The following is a 17248-nucleotide window of genomic DNA, read 5'->3' on the forward strand; positions in this document are numbered from 1 at the left end:
GAAGGGCCCTGTGTTGGGTTTAATGCTCTGTGGTTACCGTCTTGAATAATTTTTTAACATGGGGCCCCACGTTTTCACTTTGCACTGGGTTCATCAAATAGGGCAGCTATCCTGGGAAAGTGCCTACCCATTTAGTAGAAACCCAGATTCTGAACTTCAGTTTAGAGACAGTTTACTAGACTATGTTTGCTTTTTCTTGAGTCTGTTTTCGAGATTTGCATTAACAGTATCTAAACTCTCCTTAAAAACATTTCCCCGTAACTGGTAGTAATATACTAAATTTAAACATGATTTTTATTTTAGGCTCAGTAGAGTCTATAAATTTATAAGAATTCTGCAATAATTTACTATGATTGCCTTTTTAGATACTAAGACAATTTTGGAATTAAAAAAAAAGTCACATCTATGAACAGATGTCTTGGTATAAAAGTTGGTGAAAATTTATAAGGAACCAAATTAAAGGTGATTCATTTATTAGACACGAATGGAATACTCAGTAAGTGCTAAGCATGAGGGCCATAAAAATGGAATAATGCTTGCTTGCCCCTGTTTTCTAAGAGCTCATGAGCCGAAAATGCAGATGCAGAGAACAATCATTTCTGCCTTGGAGGGCTTGAAGGCAGGGTGGGGTAGAGATTAAATGTCATGTAATTATGTAATCCTGCACAGAAGGGCTTGGTGCTCCCAGGAAGACGCTGGGAAGGGCCTCTGGGCTGGGATGTGAGTGTGAAGGCGTGGTCAGACTTGGCTTTTGATTCTTATCTACCACTTTGTCTCCTGTGCTTGCAGCCTCGGCACCCCAGTCAGATGAAGGCTCTGACATCGACTCTGAGCCAGATTTGCCGCTAAAGAGGAAACAGCGCAGGAGCCGAACCACCTTCACAGCGGAACAGCTTGAAGAACTAGAACGAGCTTTTGAAAGGACCCATTATCCAGACATCTACACCAGGGAGGAGCTGGCTCAGAGGGCGAAGCTCACCGAGGCCCGAGTACAGGTACTGCCTCCCAAACGCCCACCATCTGCTTCAATCCAGACAAGGAAACAAAAAGCGACCTCTCATGTAAAGCTTATTTTAAAACCAAGAAAATAAATGCAGGAGGGATGGGGCTTCATTGTGAACTGTAGCCTCCAGCATTAAAAAATTCCCACCTTTCTCTCTAATGCCTTTAAGAAAAATACTTTGCTTTGTCGTAACACTATCACGAACTTTTCTTCCTTTCTATTTTCATTTGCCTGATCCAAACTCCCTCTTCCCCACCGTGCCCCATCCGGAGACACTTCTTTTTGAGGAACGTCTGTTGTATAGCAGTATCTTACTTGGCTAGCCAGTCAGAAAGGCATTGTTTTTTTTCTCTTTTATTAGGTTGGTAAGTCCAATTAAATTTATTGATGGGATAGATCAGTTTGGCTTCTTTTCTATGTTGTTCCACACAAGTCTTTTTTTTTTTTTTATCTGTACAGATTTTTAAAATGGGATCTATTGGCCTTCTTTGTATTCTTGAACTTTTTTGTTATTTATGAAAATGTACATTCTTATTTTAGACTTCGGTTATCGTTGCTTGGAAAATGCAATTATATAGGACGTAACATACAGAAGTGTGTCAACTCATGTTATTCACTCATCATTTCAGAGATCCTTATGATGTATCAGAAACTATATATGGGCTTTGGGGGTGGAACACAGGTAATGGTAAATAAATTTTGAGTGGTTCCCCTGTGCCAGGCACGGTTGTAAGCGCTTCACATGAATTAGCCCATTTATTTGTCACTAAAATCCTAGGTTGGTCCCCAATTTATCCCCAATGTATATCCTCAATTTATCAATCAGACGATTTAAGTAACTATCTAAGGTCATATAGCTAATAAATGATAGAGAAAAGAAGATTCATATACTTCCTCTCTGGCCGTTCAATTATGAAACGTGCTTAGGCGTGTAAGGTAAAATCCCTACCTTTGAGGGTTTTGTAGTCTAGAAGCATTTCAAGTAACTATATTACTTTAAGAACAGTGCAGATTATCTTTTGAACTCTTAGAAGTACTGTGAACCCTCTGAAATAGTCTAAGTTGGTGTAACCTGTTTCTATCACGTGCTAGAGTAAGTTCCCTCTGTTAATGATGAGCTTTCCCTTCAAGGCAGTAAAGCACTGTTTGAAAGGTTATAAATGTCGTAGGGTATCCTGGAGCTTGTTACTACTCCAAAGTTAAGTTGTTTTTTTCTGGAAATGTTGTGTTATTCTCAGATTCTTGACTTTCATAGGGAGAGGCTGGGGACTCAGCAATGAACTAGTCTGGTGACATGGTCTCCAGATTGATTACGCTTTCGCATATGCAGCTCATCTCCTCTCCTATTATAGAAATAGCCAGCTTCTCCCAGGCTGCAGAGCCTCGTCAGAGGGATTGTCTTACTCAGCTTGACTTTCCATATGATGACCATCCTATGCTGGGAGAGCTGAGGAATGCTAAGGTGAATTAAGTCAAGTCTCTCAAGGAGCTGTGGTGTAATATGGGCAATAAAATAAACACAAATGATTTTAAAAATGAAGCCGACATAGTAAGTACTGTAGGATAGAGACAAAGTGCTCTGGGAGTTGAGAAGAAGGAGTGAGGTTTTGCTGGAGTACATGAGAGGCTCATAAAAATGGCAGAGTTAAGATGGACTTTCGAAGCTAAATATTTTTTGGACAGGGAGGGTTGGATATTGGTAGAGGGAAGAATGTGAACGTAAGCCCAGAGTGGGAGGCACGCGAGTTACATTTCAAGGGCTCTTTCATTTCCACTCATGTTGAAGGAAGAGTGAGTAGGTCACTTTGATTGGAGCATAGGGAGGGATAGTGTGGGAGGAAGGAGTGAGTGGAAATTTAGGCTCAGGACATCCTGTGCAGGCCTTGGGTTTCAGGCTAGGACACGGACACACACACACTCACTGCAATTGGCAGTGGAGGCTGTGGGCGTGAAACAGGTCAGTGGCAGGAGGGGCAGAAAGGAAAGGATGGTGGTGACAGGTAGTCAGAGGTGGAGTACAGGCAACTGATTGTGGAAGCCGGAGGTGGGTGGAAGGGTAAGTGAACAGAGTCACAGAGACTCTGATGTTCATAGGGCAGGTGTTTTACAGGTGGAGCTCTTGAATCCCTCTTCTTACTACACTGGGATACAGTGTTCCTCTCTATAAATGACCACCACTTACCACAAATCATAATAATATGTATACATAAATATTATATCATTATTGAATAATATATATAGTGTACATATTATAATATACATAACAGTGTGACAAATATGGATATTTTTGGATCAGTTCTGTTTGCTTTTATTAGAGTTATATGATTACCTGGTGTAAGTGTGAAGTAAAGTCCATTCCTTCCTCCATTTTTTCTGCAAACCTTTATTGAATACCCGCCGTATTTCAGGATTTGGCCCCTTGTATTTCCTGGATGGCCAAGCCTGCAGACTGGGCCTGTCTTTAAGACAGATCAAAGATCAGCTCTAAACTCAGAGTCAAAATTTACACATCGATTTTAAAGAAATCAAACAGAGTGATAGAAAACAGAAAAGAGTGTCCGGCGTTGTTCTGTCTCATTCCCACCTTGACCGACATGGAGATGGGGGGAAAAATAAAGCTCAGACCCAAGCAGCTTGTACAGGGCCCAGCATTCGGGTCTGGCTCAGTGACCGTCAAAGGAGAATAAGAATAGCCCATTAACTTTCAGAGGACATGGGATCAAGCCAATAAAGACCGGTTCATATTTTTCTATACAGTGACCTCCTCTCCAAAGCAGGGCCCTCATTAACCTAGCAGCTGTCCTAATGTGGCTTTAACCCGGTGACTCTTTACATTCCTTATGGCTTCATTACTTCCCTTGAGACACATCATGTCTTGCACCACAGCTATGATCTACAGCCTGACAAATTCCCTACAACACCCGGCATATGGATCTTTTACTTAACCCAGCAGGAAAAAGAAGGGAGTAGTTAATCACTGATTAAAATGCCAGAACAAAATCCTTTAGTTTTTAGAAGATCTGGGAAAGCAGTAGCAAAGTCACCTCAGTTTGAGTGATAGCCAGAAAGTGTGAGTTAGTTTAATTTGGGGCACCTGGGAAAGTCAAACACCAGGTGAAAAAAAAAAAAACCCCAAATATGTCTACATTCCATTTTTTTTTTTCCCTGAGGAAGAATATTTCTAAGGAGGTCTGGAGAGAGATGAGACTAAAGCTATAATAACTTAGGTCTTTGTCAGTATTCCATAAAAATTTGTTTGGACAGTAGCTATGTCGTGTTGATCACAGCCAGATCTGAGTTCACTATCTAAGAATTATTGGACACCAAACACTGACGTGCCTAATTCCCCTGCTGGGTAGCTGATATTATGTAAACGATGGCAAGCATGAAAGTTTTGTGGGGAAGAATGACTTGCAAAAATGCATGGTGTGCAAGTCAGTAAATATTCCATCCAAGAACTCCCCAAGTTGGGCATGTGTCATTCTTGTCTACTATCAAGATAAAGGGAGACAGCAGAGGAAGCTCTTGGGGGGTACAGCATTTAACTAGGATTCAGAAATGTGGGTTTTGGTTTTAGTATTTGATTGAGCAAGTCACTTAATTCGGCTGTACTCTGCTGGGCTTCAGGATTTTTTTTTTTTTAAGTTAAAAAATACGGTTGGGTTAGGTTTGGGTCTATGGACGACCAGGATGATTGTGAGTGGGCTTGAAGAGACCTGGGGACTTGAGATTTGTACAACAGTTTTGTGCCTTTGTCGTGTGTGTGTGTATAGATATGTGTACACACCAGTGTGAACCTGCAAGAGGGTCCCTGGCTTCCATCATATTCTTAAATATCACCTCCTCCTATTTTGCCCCCCAGTTAAAGACAACTAGGATACAGGATCGCTCAGGACTTTCCAAGCATCAGTAATTTGGGATTGATTTAAAGCCAACCAACAAATCTGTGGAGTTCAGAAGTTAAGATAGGTATGGACTATTCAGCCCCGAGCATCATAATGAAGCAAAAATAGGGTTATCCTGCCAGTTTGTGCTGTTTGCTCTTGGGCTGTGTCTGATGCAGGTGAGGGGCCTTTATGCGTGTGTGTGATCCCCTGACATTCATGGGAACATGATGGCGTTTCTGCTCGTCAACCTCACCCACGCTCTCTCCCCTCTGCTGTCCATCCTATGGTCAGAGCCGGGGTGGCAGTGATGACAGGAGGGCTGGGAGAGCGTGGGATGGAGGAGAGGGCTTGGCATGAAGGAGAAGGTTCTGGCTGACAGGCAGCGTGTCCCGAATTTACCTACTTGGAAAGCACTGTATTTTGTGGTGTCTCATTAGACGTCACAGAATCTAGTGCTCAGCCAAACACTTTATAAATTTGTGAATTCTCTTTCTAAGGACTACCATTTTTCAAATTGCATTTGAAATAACCCATCTGGAATAATGTTAGATTGCCTTTAAGGACCACACCAAAAGTGTGAACCAGTGATTTACTGATGGGCAAAATTAGGCTTACGGCCATGGGGTAATTAGCACTAATCCATGAAACTTGGAAGCAAATTTGACCTAAGTCTTCATTCAAGCCAAACTGGCTTTCAGTGACTTAAGGTATTATTTGGGCACTTCCTGTTTGCTCATGGGCACAAAAGGCCTTGGCTGTAGACCACAGAGCAAGGAAAACAGAGCAAGGCTCTAATTCTTTGTTTTTTTTTAGACAGAGGTGACAATGTGATCTCTGAATAATTTTTACTTATTAGCTAACGTTTATTGAACACTTAATATCTCTTAGGTATTCTTGTAAGGGCTTTGAGTGCTTCGTGTCATTTGACTGTCACACAATCTTGTGAGGTAGTTTTTCATTTCTCCTATTTAGCAGATGAGAAAACAGAGGCCCACAGATACTGAGCAAATTGTTCAAAGTCATAGAGATAATACAGGATGGAGGGAGCTGGGATTCGTTCAACTTTTGCCTGGTCTGCATTGCACACCTGTGAATAAAGAGTATTACTGTGTCTTTTAAAGTACTAAGTTTTCTCCTACTTATATTGTTGAGAGTTTGAACAAGTTGGTTACTTATTTTGCCCATGAAGAGAAACATTTGTGAAATTTTTATTCTTCTTTTGTGTTTCATTATCTTTTTTAATATAATTTTTTATTAATGTATCATTGATATACACTCTTATGAAGGTTTCACATGAAAAACAATGTGGTTACTACATTCACCCATATTATCGAGTCACCCCCATGCCCCAATGCAGTCACTGTCCATCAGTGTAGTAAGATGCCACAGAGTCCCTATTTGCCTTCTCTGTGCTACACTGTCTTCCCCGTGATCCCCCCACTCACCATGTGTACTAATCATAATACCCCTCAATCCCCGTCTCCCTCCCTCCCCACCCGCCCTCCCACACCCCTCCCCTTTGTTAACCACTAGTTCCTTCTTAGAGTCTGTGAGGCTGCTGCTGTGTGGCTCCTTCAGTTTTGCTTCACTGTTATACTCCACAAATGAGGGAAATCATTTGGCATTTGTCTTTCTCTGCCTGGCTTATTTCACTGAGCATAATACCCTCTAGCTCCATCCATGTTGTTGCAAATGGTAAGATTTGTTTCTTTCTTATGGCTGAATAGCATTCCATTGTGTATATGTACCACCTCTTCTTTATCCATTAACCTACTGATGGACACTTAGGTTGCTTCCATATCTTGGCTGTTGTAAATAGTGCTGCAGTAAACATAGGGGTGGCATTTCATTATCTTTTATTTCCTTTGTTATCATGATGTTATGATGATCTTTCTTTTTTTTGATGATCTTTCAATCAGTTTAATTTTGCTTCAAAAAAACAAAATCGCTGGACATTATATAACTCCAGAAATGGATCTAAAGATCATTTCCAAAAGACATGACTATATCTTTGTGGAAGGGCTCTGCAGAAAGACATCCATGTAGGGGAAAATCCCAGGGGCAGATTTAAATGAACCAGGCTGCAGTTCATCAAATGAAAACAAACTTGCTGTGAGGGAGGGTTTTGCTGTGGTGTGATACCATACCAGCGATTATAAGCAATTAGCTGTAGATAATAGTAGTTATCAACCAGTGTATGCCTCCTGCCCCAACTTGTTTAGCATTCTAGGTGTGATGTGGAAGGCTGGGTAATGTGTAGGAAGAGTGGAATTACACTGACTTGTAGTTCACAGAATTACATAGAATTACACGTAACAGTGCACAGCTAACTTTGTAAAACTTGTTCTTTCTGCCCTACTGGCTAAGAAATGGGTGGAACACTCATACTCTGCTCTAGAACACCACAGACCCGTTTGGCTCTATTGCTGTTGGTACTCTTTTCAAAACAAAGGGGGGAGTTTCTAGTAACTGTAGAGTCAAACATGACTCTGAGTCATACGTGCCTTCCACCCATTTTAAATGAAATTATTCAGTGTTATATACTCACATATGTCCTTCGGTAGATGGTTCATTGATTGTTGGGAATTAGTGGTGCCTATTGAAAGGGTTATCTCAGACTTCTGAGTCCTAAGGGGTTGACTTTTAGTTGAAGGTGAGGCCATAGACTATCCCAGGATCACTGTACTTGGTCAGTTTGGGTATTTAAAATGAAGGTTACTTCAAGGACACCTTTTTTCCTATTAAAAATTAGAGATACGTCTTTTACGAATTTAAAAGCAGAAAGAAGGCTAAGACGGCTTCCCAATTTGTAACTTCAGTACATTTTTCCTTTAATGCTTCTTTTGGCAGTCACAGCTGGCTCTAGGCGGTGCAGAAGGCAATGGCATGATGATAAAAAATCTGGCTAAATGGCCAGAGACATGATGGCCAGTCCTTAGTAAGCCCTGGTTCTCTCAGAAGTAGCCCCCTGGATGTATTTAACCTAAATTTAAACACTTAAGTTCCTTCCTTTGGCAAACTCTTGAGTATCCTATTGAAGGTTTGTTTTTCAGTAAAGATTTGCTTCTCTACTATTTCTTTTCATCTTTTATTGTAAATGTAATACATATTGTATTGTAAATATAAGAATTTCTCAATCCAACTCCTGGTGGGTTTACTCAGTGTCTTCTTACTCGGTGTCACCCCTAGTCTTTTGGATTTGACGTTCTGAAGGTATTTGTAGAAAATTACGATGTTTTTAAACATAGTATATGAGCAAATACATTTTTGCTTTTTAAAAAACTGGGTTGTGTAGGAGTGAGAATGATCTTGAATCAAAAGTAGGTTGAGATTTATGGAGTGATGAGGCATAGCCACCCACTGGATAAATTAAACTTTGTTTACTTATTGAAAGGTTACAGAAGGAAGTTGGCACAGAGAGACTGACAGCATGTTCTGACAGCCACAGCTGTGTAAGCCTCTGAGTTCTTCATAAAGGATCTCACCAGTAGAATGGAGGATAGTAAGTCTGGATGAATGAAGTCACATCGGCATGTTTGGAAATGTACCTCTCCTCCCAGGACAGCATGTAAGGCTGGAGATAGATTGGTCTAGATAGGTGACCTGAGCCAGCTGTCCTTCACTGATCTCAATGTTTTAGAATATGAAATAGGACCACAGTGTGTGGTAGAGTACAGCATACTCAGGCATGTCTTCTGCCCTAATTTCTTACCCTCAGCCTCCCAGGCCAACACAGCTTGTTGCAAGCACTTCTCTGAAAACAGTTTTTTTTAACCCTGATACCTCTGGGAGGCATGGTAACAGATGCTCAGACTTTGCAGTGAGAGAACTCAGGGATGCAGCCCTGAGACCGAGCCCTTGGTGTTCATGGTTCTATTATCGCAGGTGGCAATTTATTAAGTTAAGTAAAACTCTAATTCAATTATGTATCAACATGGGAAAATATTGACTTACCTTTTTTTCCTGTTGGAAACTTAAGGAGTAGTCAGTGTTAGTATTTTGAGGAAGTTCAAACAGCTTTTCTTTCCAGTATCTCACAACGTGCCTCAGAGGCCAGACTGTTTCAGACACATGCTTGGGTGAATAGCAAAAGTTTAAGCAGATGCCTGGCAAAGTATATGTTACATTGGGCTTTCTCACTCCAGGAGGGAGAAATTTCTCCCTCCACTCTTCTTTAAAATGTATGACTTAAAAAATTACAAAGAAGTTGTAGAATTGTTGACTTTGCTCTATAAAGAAATGAAGCCTTACCTTTTCTCAGACCCTCTGGCTTCCTGTACCGGTTGGTTTCAAACTTGTTGAAGTCATAGCCACACTTGCAGATGAGTTGAAACTCTGTCTCCATTCCAAACTTTTCCTCATTCTCTTCATTTTCAAACATGGGGTTTCTGCCTCTCTGGAGCCATTATTTTGGTGGCCTGGACAGCTCTGTGAATTCCGTGAGAACAAGCCTGGAGCTCCGACTACTGCAGGGGGGAGTCCCATCTCACCCTATCATCTTACACCCCTTTATCCCTCCAACTCCACACTGCCTCCAGATTAAGTTTTCAATGACCTTTTTTTTTTTTATTAAAGTATCATTGTCAATGAACTTTTGATATAAGAATTAGAATATCTTTAGTAATCCTCTCTCACTTTGGGGGAAACATCACATGGACACTTTGGAAAAAAAAATCACTCGAAGTTCTACTTTTAAATTCTGCAGCTGTAAGAGTTGGGCAAGATCATGGGGTCTGTGAAAGGCCCCATATCACAGTTTCTCAACATTCGAGATGCTCAGTTTCATTGGTGGCCCCCATTATTGCCATTTCTCTGCAGCTACTCACACAACATACTTGGGCTTTGAATTCCTTGAAGGCATTTTGTTCTATTACATCAAGTTTTTCTGAATATACCTGTGTAGCACAGGGCCTGGCACAGAGTATTATAGGTGCTTAAAGCTGTTGGAAGAAGTAATCAACAAACTAATTATTTAAGGAAGCTTCTTAGATAAAATACTTTTATTCCTTGAAATCCCGACCTCTTCAGCACTTGTTTCCATTAAGCCCGTAAATGTCTCACACTTTGAAAGGGATGGTAAAATGTCCCCATGTATCCTCCTGGTCAATGTATGTGTCTATCTGGAACTATGCCCACAGAAATGCCGAGACAGACTGATAAGAATGTAAAGTGCAAGGGTTAGTGTAATAGGCAAGGCTAAGTGAGGACGTATGTTGCGGTGGGGCCGAGGAGACGTATCGGTCCTGCCTAGAAATGCTCTAACACATGAAGATGGGAGGGTGTTGATGGTGAGTGCGGGAAGCTCTGCGGTTCCCACTCCTGCTCAGCCGTCCCTCCCTGTGGTCATCCCCGGGCTCCGGGGGGCTCTGCAAGACCATGGAAGGCCCTTAAAGCCCCTCTCCTGACTGCTGATGTGTAATTCTCCTTTCTTCCTTGACAAAGCAACTCAGAAGGTAGAAGGCTCCTGCATCTATTTGGCCTGTCAGTAAGGGGACTTTAATCTGTTTTAGCATGAAAAATTCATTAAGAATGTACTATTATTTCATCAGTGAAATCCTCAAATTTTAAATTAAATCCATAGGTTTGGTTTAGCAACCGCCGTGCAAGATGGAGGAAGCAAGCTGGGGCCAATCAACTGATGGCTTTCAACCACCTCATTCCGGGGGGATTCCCTCCCACTGCCATGCCCACTCTGCCAACGTACCAGCTGTCGGAGACCTCTTACCAGCCCACAGCTATTCCACAAGGTATGCAGCGAGGGAGCCCAGGGCTTAAAATGTAACTCCCAATTGCTTTCCCTGTTGCTTAGCTTATACAGCGAGTGGTCTGTGATGCTGACATTGGTGCTGTTTGTATGCTAATTACATTCCATCAGGTTGTTCTGAATGTACCAGGCACATTTCAGAAACAGTTCGTCCTATGACATATCTGAATCTCTCTAGATAAACTGTGTATTATGTAGTAGTATTTCAGTGTTTTAAAACAAAACAACCGTCCTAAATAAATATGTGATTTGCTTTTCTTTTCTTAAAATTTTACCTTTGTATTTTTGGTTCAGTCTGCAATTAGCTGAAGTTCTACGACGGTTCCTGGCTGCAATAGTTAATAGAGGGAAGTAGTAAAAAAGTAGTATAGAAGGAATTTAATTTTGATGAAGTCACTATTTGTTAGCATATGGAGGTGAATGGGATAAATGATAAGACTAAATTATTTTGGATTATGAAAGATAGCATTCCAGGCACTTGAAACTATAGCTCTACACTAATATTTAAGTGCTTTGAAAGTATATTTGATAAGAAATGTGAGTCTTGCTATTCTTAGGTTGGTCAATTCTTATGTTGATTACTAACATTCACAACCAAAATAGGTGTGTCAGCATTGCTAATGTGATTTCCGCATTCATATTCTGGGTGAGTGTGCCATGAAGTTATATAAGGAAGTTACGTGCTTGCACATCTGTTGCAGAGATGTGGCTCTGTTTGTTATGTGTGTTCTGAGCTGGCATGTTTAAGAACTGCCGTTGTAAATCAACATTCGGTTTGGCCAGGAGATATCACTGATGGCTTGCGAGGGTGAACTTTTGCACTAACTGCCCTTTTTCTGCTGTGGCCCATGAAGGAGCTTTCAGGCTGACAGTCTTCTTCATTGCAGCTGTGTCGGACCCCAGCAGCACTGTTCACAGACCCCAGCCGCTTCCTCCGAGCACTGTACACCAAAGCACTCTTCCTTCCAACCCAGACAGCAGCTCTGCCTACTGCCTCCCCAGCACCAGGCATGGATTTTCCAGCTATACAGACAGCTTTGTGCCTCCGTCCGGACCTTCCAATCCCATGAACCCCGCCATTGGCAATGGCCTTTCACCTCAGGTCAGTCCCGTGTTTCCAGACAGACGATTTGCTGTATACCAGAACCAAACAGCCAGTTCCCTGAGGCAGTCATATAATGAATTGCCAAATTTAAACCATAATGTATTCTTTATACAAGCCACATGATTTCAGTTTTCTAGTTTCCTTTCTCTCCACCCTTCTTATGGGCTGTATCAAAGGTTGTAGCTTAGACTTAAAATTCAAGTGAATTTTCACGTCATCACAGAGATTTGATGTTTATACTTAGTTGTCAAGGCACTGGCCATCTCCACTCCTAGTTCTGGGCTTTGGGTAAGAAACTCACACACCTCTTTTTTAAAAAGAACTATTTGGTCAGCTGATAGGGTTGTAAGCACCGTCACCTAATAGAAAACACCAAAGCCTTTATGGAACGGTTGCAGAAGCAGCAAACAAGTTGTGTGGAGGCAACCCAGCTAATGGCTGCAGAACTCTGGGGTAAACGAGTTATAAATGCACAAATTAGGAGAGTTGCTGCTCTTTGGGAATATATAGATATTTGAATGTTGTAATTGTTTTTCTAATTTGCATTGGACTATGAGCCTTTCTTGAGAGATCATATTAATAAATTGCCTTGGTAATTGCATGTCAGAGGGTTGGTTAAATTTCCTACATGTGGCATCTGTCTGAGGTTGACATTATTAGCAGTTGTTTAAATACAGATCTCTTGATTTTATTAGAGAGCTCTTGGCCCAGGTGGCAAGGATAGCTGCCCGCTAAATTTGGAGAAATGTCACAAAGGGGTTGCAATCTATAATTGCAATCGGGAATCTCTTCAGGGCCGAGAGTGAGAGTTGTAACAGCTTTATCTTTTCTTAACCCCCTTTTTCCTCTTGGTGGGTAGAAAAACAGAGAGAAGCTTAGAATGACACAAATGAAAAGTGAAAAGACAATTATACTCAATTACACACTAATCACTGACTCTCACCGCTGCCTAAGCACCAAGAGGGCATCCTAATAGGCAGAAAATGAGATTTTAATGGCACAAAGGGTGGCCAAAATAACGACTCATATATCTCTGCCTTCTTCGTTTTCTTCAACTTGTGGTTTGCGTCTTTGGAGTGGAGTTCCTGGGCTCTGCACAACGGTGATAACTCTGAGCAGCTGAAAAGTTCAAAGCCGTGGGAGTTAAAAAGAATGAATAGCAAAGGCAATGAAATAAACATTTCTGCCTAAAGGCAAAAGTTCATAAATCCTTTTTTGTAACAGTAAATGTAATTAAGTGTCATAGATTCATCTAGCACATCCTGGGATAAAAAATAAGAGGTGGCTTTAAACCTCAGCCGAGAAATAACAACATGAAAACAATGAACGTGCTTCCTACAGGACTTTAGTAAATTTAATTTCCAAGTGCTGGCATTTGTGTGATTTTTGCATAAACATCATGGACTTAGTAGATTCGTCTTTAAAATGCCCGGATTTATGGCACAAAACTTCTTCCACAGTTTAGAAGGATCATCAGAAGTAGTTCTCTCTGCATACATAGTTTTGGGCCATATGCTTTTTTACGAACATGATCTGGCTGGCAGTTTTAATAAAAGTAAATCCAACTCTGACTGCTTCTGTAAGGTGAGACCCGGGATTTCTTTAGTGTTCAGTCATAATAAAAATAACACCATGACTCTGTATTCTATAAAGCGAAACTCCTAGTTTCTTGAAGTATAAGTGTATGATCGTGTATGTTATAATAAGTGTATTATATAAGTATTAAATAAGTGGAATTACTAGATCCTGAAACTGTTAGTTCTTGAGTTTTAAGAAGCCTGGCTATGATTCCAAAGTTGGCAGTAGGGCAGGAATCATTCCAATATCAAGCAATGGAAAATTCCACAGGCAACTTTTCCTCTATTTGTTTACTATGCTCTTCCATGTTATGCTAATTCCTTACTTATTACATTGCATATATCCAGGATATTTTGCATTTCTTCTGTATATTTCCTCTTCAAACCACCACCAGGAATCCATGTTGTCTTAGTTCTTGCAGCATCCCCAGTGAGTTAGACAAAGAGACAAATCATAGGAAATTTCCTCCTATTTCCTTAGGCAAACTTGGAGAAGGAAGGACATCAGGACAGCGAGCGAATCAGTGTCTTGTCAAACATATTTACAAAACAATGGGGTAGGAGATTTGGGAATTGGAACTTAAATTTCCATAATCTTGGGATTTATTACTCAGGAACACCTCTGTTTAAGCAAGGGGAGGGCTACCCTGCTTTTGGTTGTCTGGCTTTATTAAAAATATTATAAACAAAATTTGAAGAGCCCACTTCTAACAGCCTGGTTGAGTAAATAAAGAAGACTAAAGAAACGGTTGGTGACCCTTTAGTTTTTCTGCCTATTATGTAGAAATGCTTATTAACATAGTGCATTATATAATATTAAAAATAGAAGTAGTCTTAGTTACCAGTTCTCTTTCTCTCCTCCTACCCTTCCATAGCCTCTTCCTCTAAGTGGACACCTAACAGGCAGACAAATCCATCAGAGAGCCTGTGACCTGCAAAAGGCCACAGGGCCTGTAGTAAAAGAATTGGCATCAAAACCTGGGATTCTTAGCTACTAGTCTAAGATCTTGTCTGAAAGCACACAGTGCGTGAAAACGAAACAGGTTTCATGCAAAATACAGGCAGAGGCTTTAGTCCTATTTTAAAAATCATTTAGTAAAGACTTGTTTTCTCAACTTTTGAGTTCAGATTAATTTACCTCTTTTTGTTAATACACTCTTTACACATTATTTCACCTTGAAAATTTTTTCTATCAGTCTTTTCACTTCTCCCAATGATAAGAGTACTGCATAGTTACTGTAGAAAACATAGAAAACTTTAAAACATGTGTTCAGAGTCGAAAAAAAATCCCCTGGGCAACCACTGTTAATATAATGTTTTTGCACGTTGCCTTCCAGCTCTTTTTGGGTCTTATGCCTTTTAAAAAAATACAATTGAGATAGTCATATATATAACTCTGGGTCTTGCCCTTCCACTACCTCTGCATTTTATCACTTGGCCTTTCCCCACCTATTCATTTATGTTCAATTGGAGCTAATGTTTTTTGAGTCACCATGATCAATTCATTGTAGATGTCTTCAGTGGAGGCTATTAGAAATGTCAAAAATATTTGTGTATTTTATTTGACTTTTTCCTAGCGTTACTGAAATTGAGGTATTGTTTGCCTTTCAAGCCGGGAAGTCATGAGTTAGAACGTGTGTGAACTGTTGTAGAATGGGCTTTCTAGTTTCTTGCCAAGGAATTAGTAGACACCAAATGATAGGCAAATTGTTTCTCTCTCTGTGTGTGGGCTCTGGTTGGCTTTCTTTTGGGGTCTCTAACATACTTGCTTCCTCAAGCAAAGATGCTTTTAAAGCTTGGAATCAGAGCCCTTTGCCAATTGGTGTGAGGTGGCTCAGTCTTTCTTCTCAGGTCTCAGTTTCCTGAGGGATGGTGTGAAGCACTGATTTGGGAAGGTCACACATGTCCAGCTGGTCAGATGAGAGGAACAGTGGACTGACATGTATTTGTGACATTCAAAATCTCAGAACACCGATACACACTTGGAAACTTCGGTCATATCCTTCCTCAAGTTGTTGAGAGGGTCTGTGCACTACTTAGTCACTGGCCATTTAATTTTGTTCTGAGAGTATCAGGAACTTCACCTGGGGATTATTCCCATTTTACCTATTGAAAAACTGAGGCCAGTGTGACACAGTCATCTAAATGACAGAGTTACCGGCAGAGTTAAGAGCCAAATCTCTCTTGCTTCCAGTTGCTACTGATTCTTGTATAAACACAAATTACCCATGTCACTTGCTGAAGAAGCACAATGCCCTAGGGAATTTCCCATGGGCCTTGGCGTTGATGATTGACCTGACTTTCCTGTAGGCACGGTCTAAAGGTTTCCCCAGTGGAGGGTTTGGCTTCACATTCCCTCAAAGACTGGATCCATCAGGTCACTTTAGGTGACAGAGGGGATAGGCCAATGACCTCGAAATTTTCTGCTTTCTCCGAATTCCATCTCATTTTTAGGAGCTAGGGGCTTATACCAAGAGTAATAGAAACACCCTCTGAGAAGAAAATCATTCTACTCACTCTAGCAAGGGCTACCCCTGCAGAAGGAGCCTTCTTTGAAAAGCTCGTGTTCTCTTGGTGTGGGGACAACACAGAAAGAACACAGGGAAATAGAGACCATGTATCTCCCCTCCAAATCCAGATGGCATGTTACCAACACCTTCCTGAGTGTGCAGGAGACGAATGCTGACTCGGACTATGGAGTGGGAAGGAAGTACTACCAGATGCACAAGATGTGAGACTAATTACCATTGGGCCCATGTTCTTCTAATTAACTTTCCTTTGCAAGAAACTCTACCCTCCCCGCTCCCCCACCTCTAAAACACGTAGCCAATCCCCCAAAACAAGGCCAATTAAATTAACAAACTTTTATCATTTCACGCCCCACCCCCATCCTACTTCTACAAACTCCACCGGTTTTGGTGACAGCTTCTAATGATTTCTTGAGTGAAAAAAAGTATTAGTGGGTGACATGGTTTCTAGGAAGTTTTTTTTTTAATGTTATGTAGTATACAAAAATGGGCCAACTTGGCTGCATTTTGGGTTCATCAGCCATTGCAAATGATTCTTCAAATGTTTTGGGTTTGGTAAAACCTGAAACACATTTTGCCAAGCACTTTTCCTCCTTAATTTTTCAAACTGTGTATTTTAGGGAAAATTTGATCCATATGGTTTTGATTCATTTACTCTTATATCATTGGCATTTTTTTTTTCCTGTGGAGCTATTTGATATCCAAGAAGTTTTCTGAGCCTCTCCTATGTTCATTTTAAGCATTTTCCTCCCTAAAAAGAGGAAGTCCTCTTTGCAACCTCAGAGGCCATAAATTTTGAGTACTCTTTTAATTCAGCAATACTTAAAAATACATTTGGTATAAATCTGGATTTACTATGAACACATTTTATGTTTAGAGCAGATGGGCAGATTTTCATTTCTGGTTTATGAGTGAAACCAATGGTAAAATAAGAAAATAGGTTTAAATTACAAAAAAACTTTTGTTTTAGTGAATGTTTAACTGGTATTAATAAATCCCCATGGCAAAAGCTATGCTCAGAGGCCTCATTTCAAATTTTGTCCAGGTCCTGGGTAAGGTGTAATTGAATAACCAGTACACCTGTCCTATTTCATGGATAATCGACTGAGGAAAGAAGAAATTCTCATAAAGATTTGTGTACCAGGCTTAAAAGTGCTTGAACGTTTGCTCGCCACTCAGCACCTCGGGAACAAAGAGGAGGTCTGCAGATCTCATCAAGTTTATCGGCCATTCATCTGTTAAGTCTGGTCAGATCATCACCAGCCTTGTGGGTCTGAGATACTGTCCCTGAGACAGATCCAAGCAAGAGCAGATAGATCTTTATTCTAACAAGATTGTGGTTAATGGCATTGAGATGCCAGGATCAACTTCAGTGCTTACTCGC

At 40.8% G+C, this 17248-nt stretch overlaps 1 protein-coding gene across 2 annotated transcripts in view; it reads left to right on the top strand.

Moving 5' to 3' along the window:
- The window catches only part of PAX3 (paired box 3), an 88743-nt gene that overhangs the window by 60240 nt on the left and 11255 nt on the right, over nt 1–17248 (top strand). For both annotated transcript variants that reach the window (XM_036914035.2, XM_036914040.2), the window contains exons 5-7: nt 790–995; nt 10472–10637; nt 11542–11756. In XM_036914035.2, the coding sequence (XP_036769930.1) occupies nt 790–995; nt 10472–10637; nt 11542–11756 (587 nt within the window). The remainder of the gene's footprint in view (nt 1–789; nt 996–10471; nt 10638–11541; nt 11757–17248) is intronic.

The sequence above is a fragment of the Manis pentadactyla genome, chromosome 6 (assembly GCF_030020395.1).
Source record: "Manis pentadactyla isolate mManPen7 chromosome 6, mManPen7.hap1, whole genome shotgun sequence".
Lineage (NCBI taxonomy): Eukaryota > Metazoa > Chordata > Mammalia > Pholidota > Manidae > Manis > Manis pentadactyla.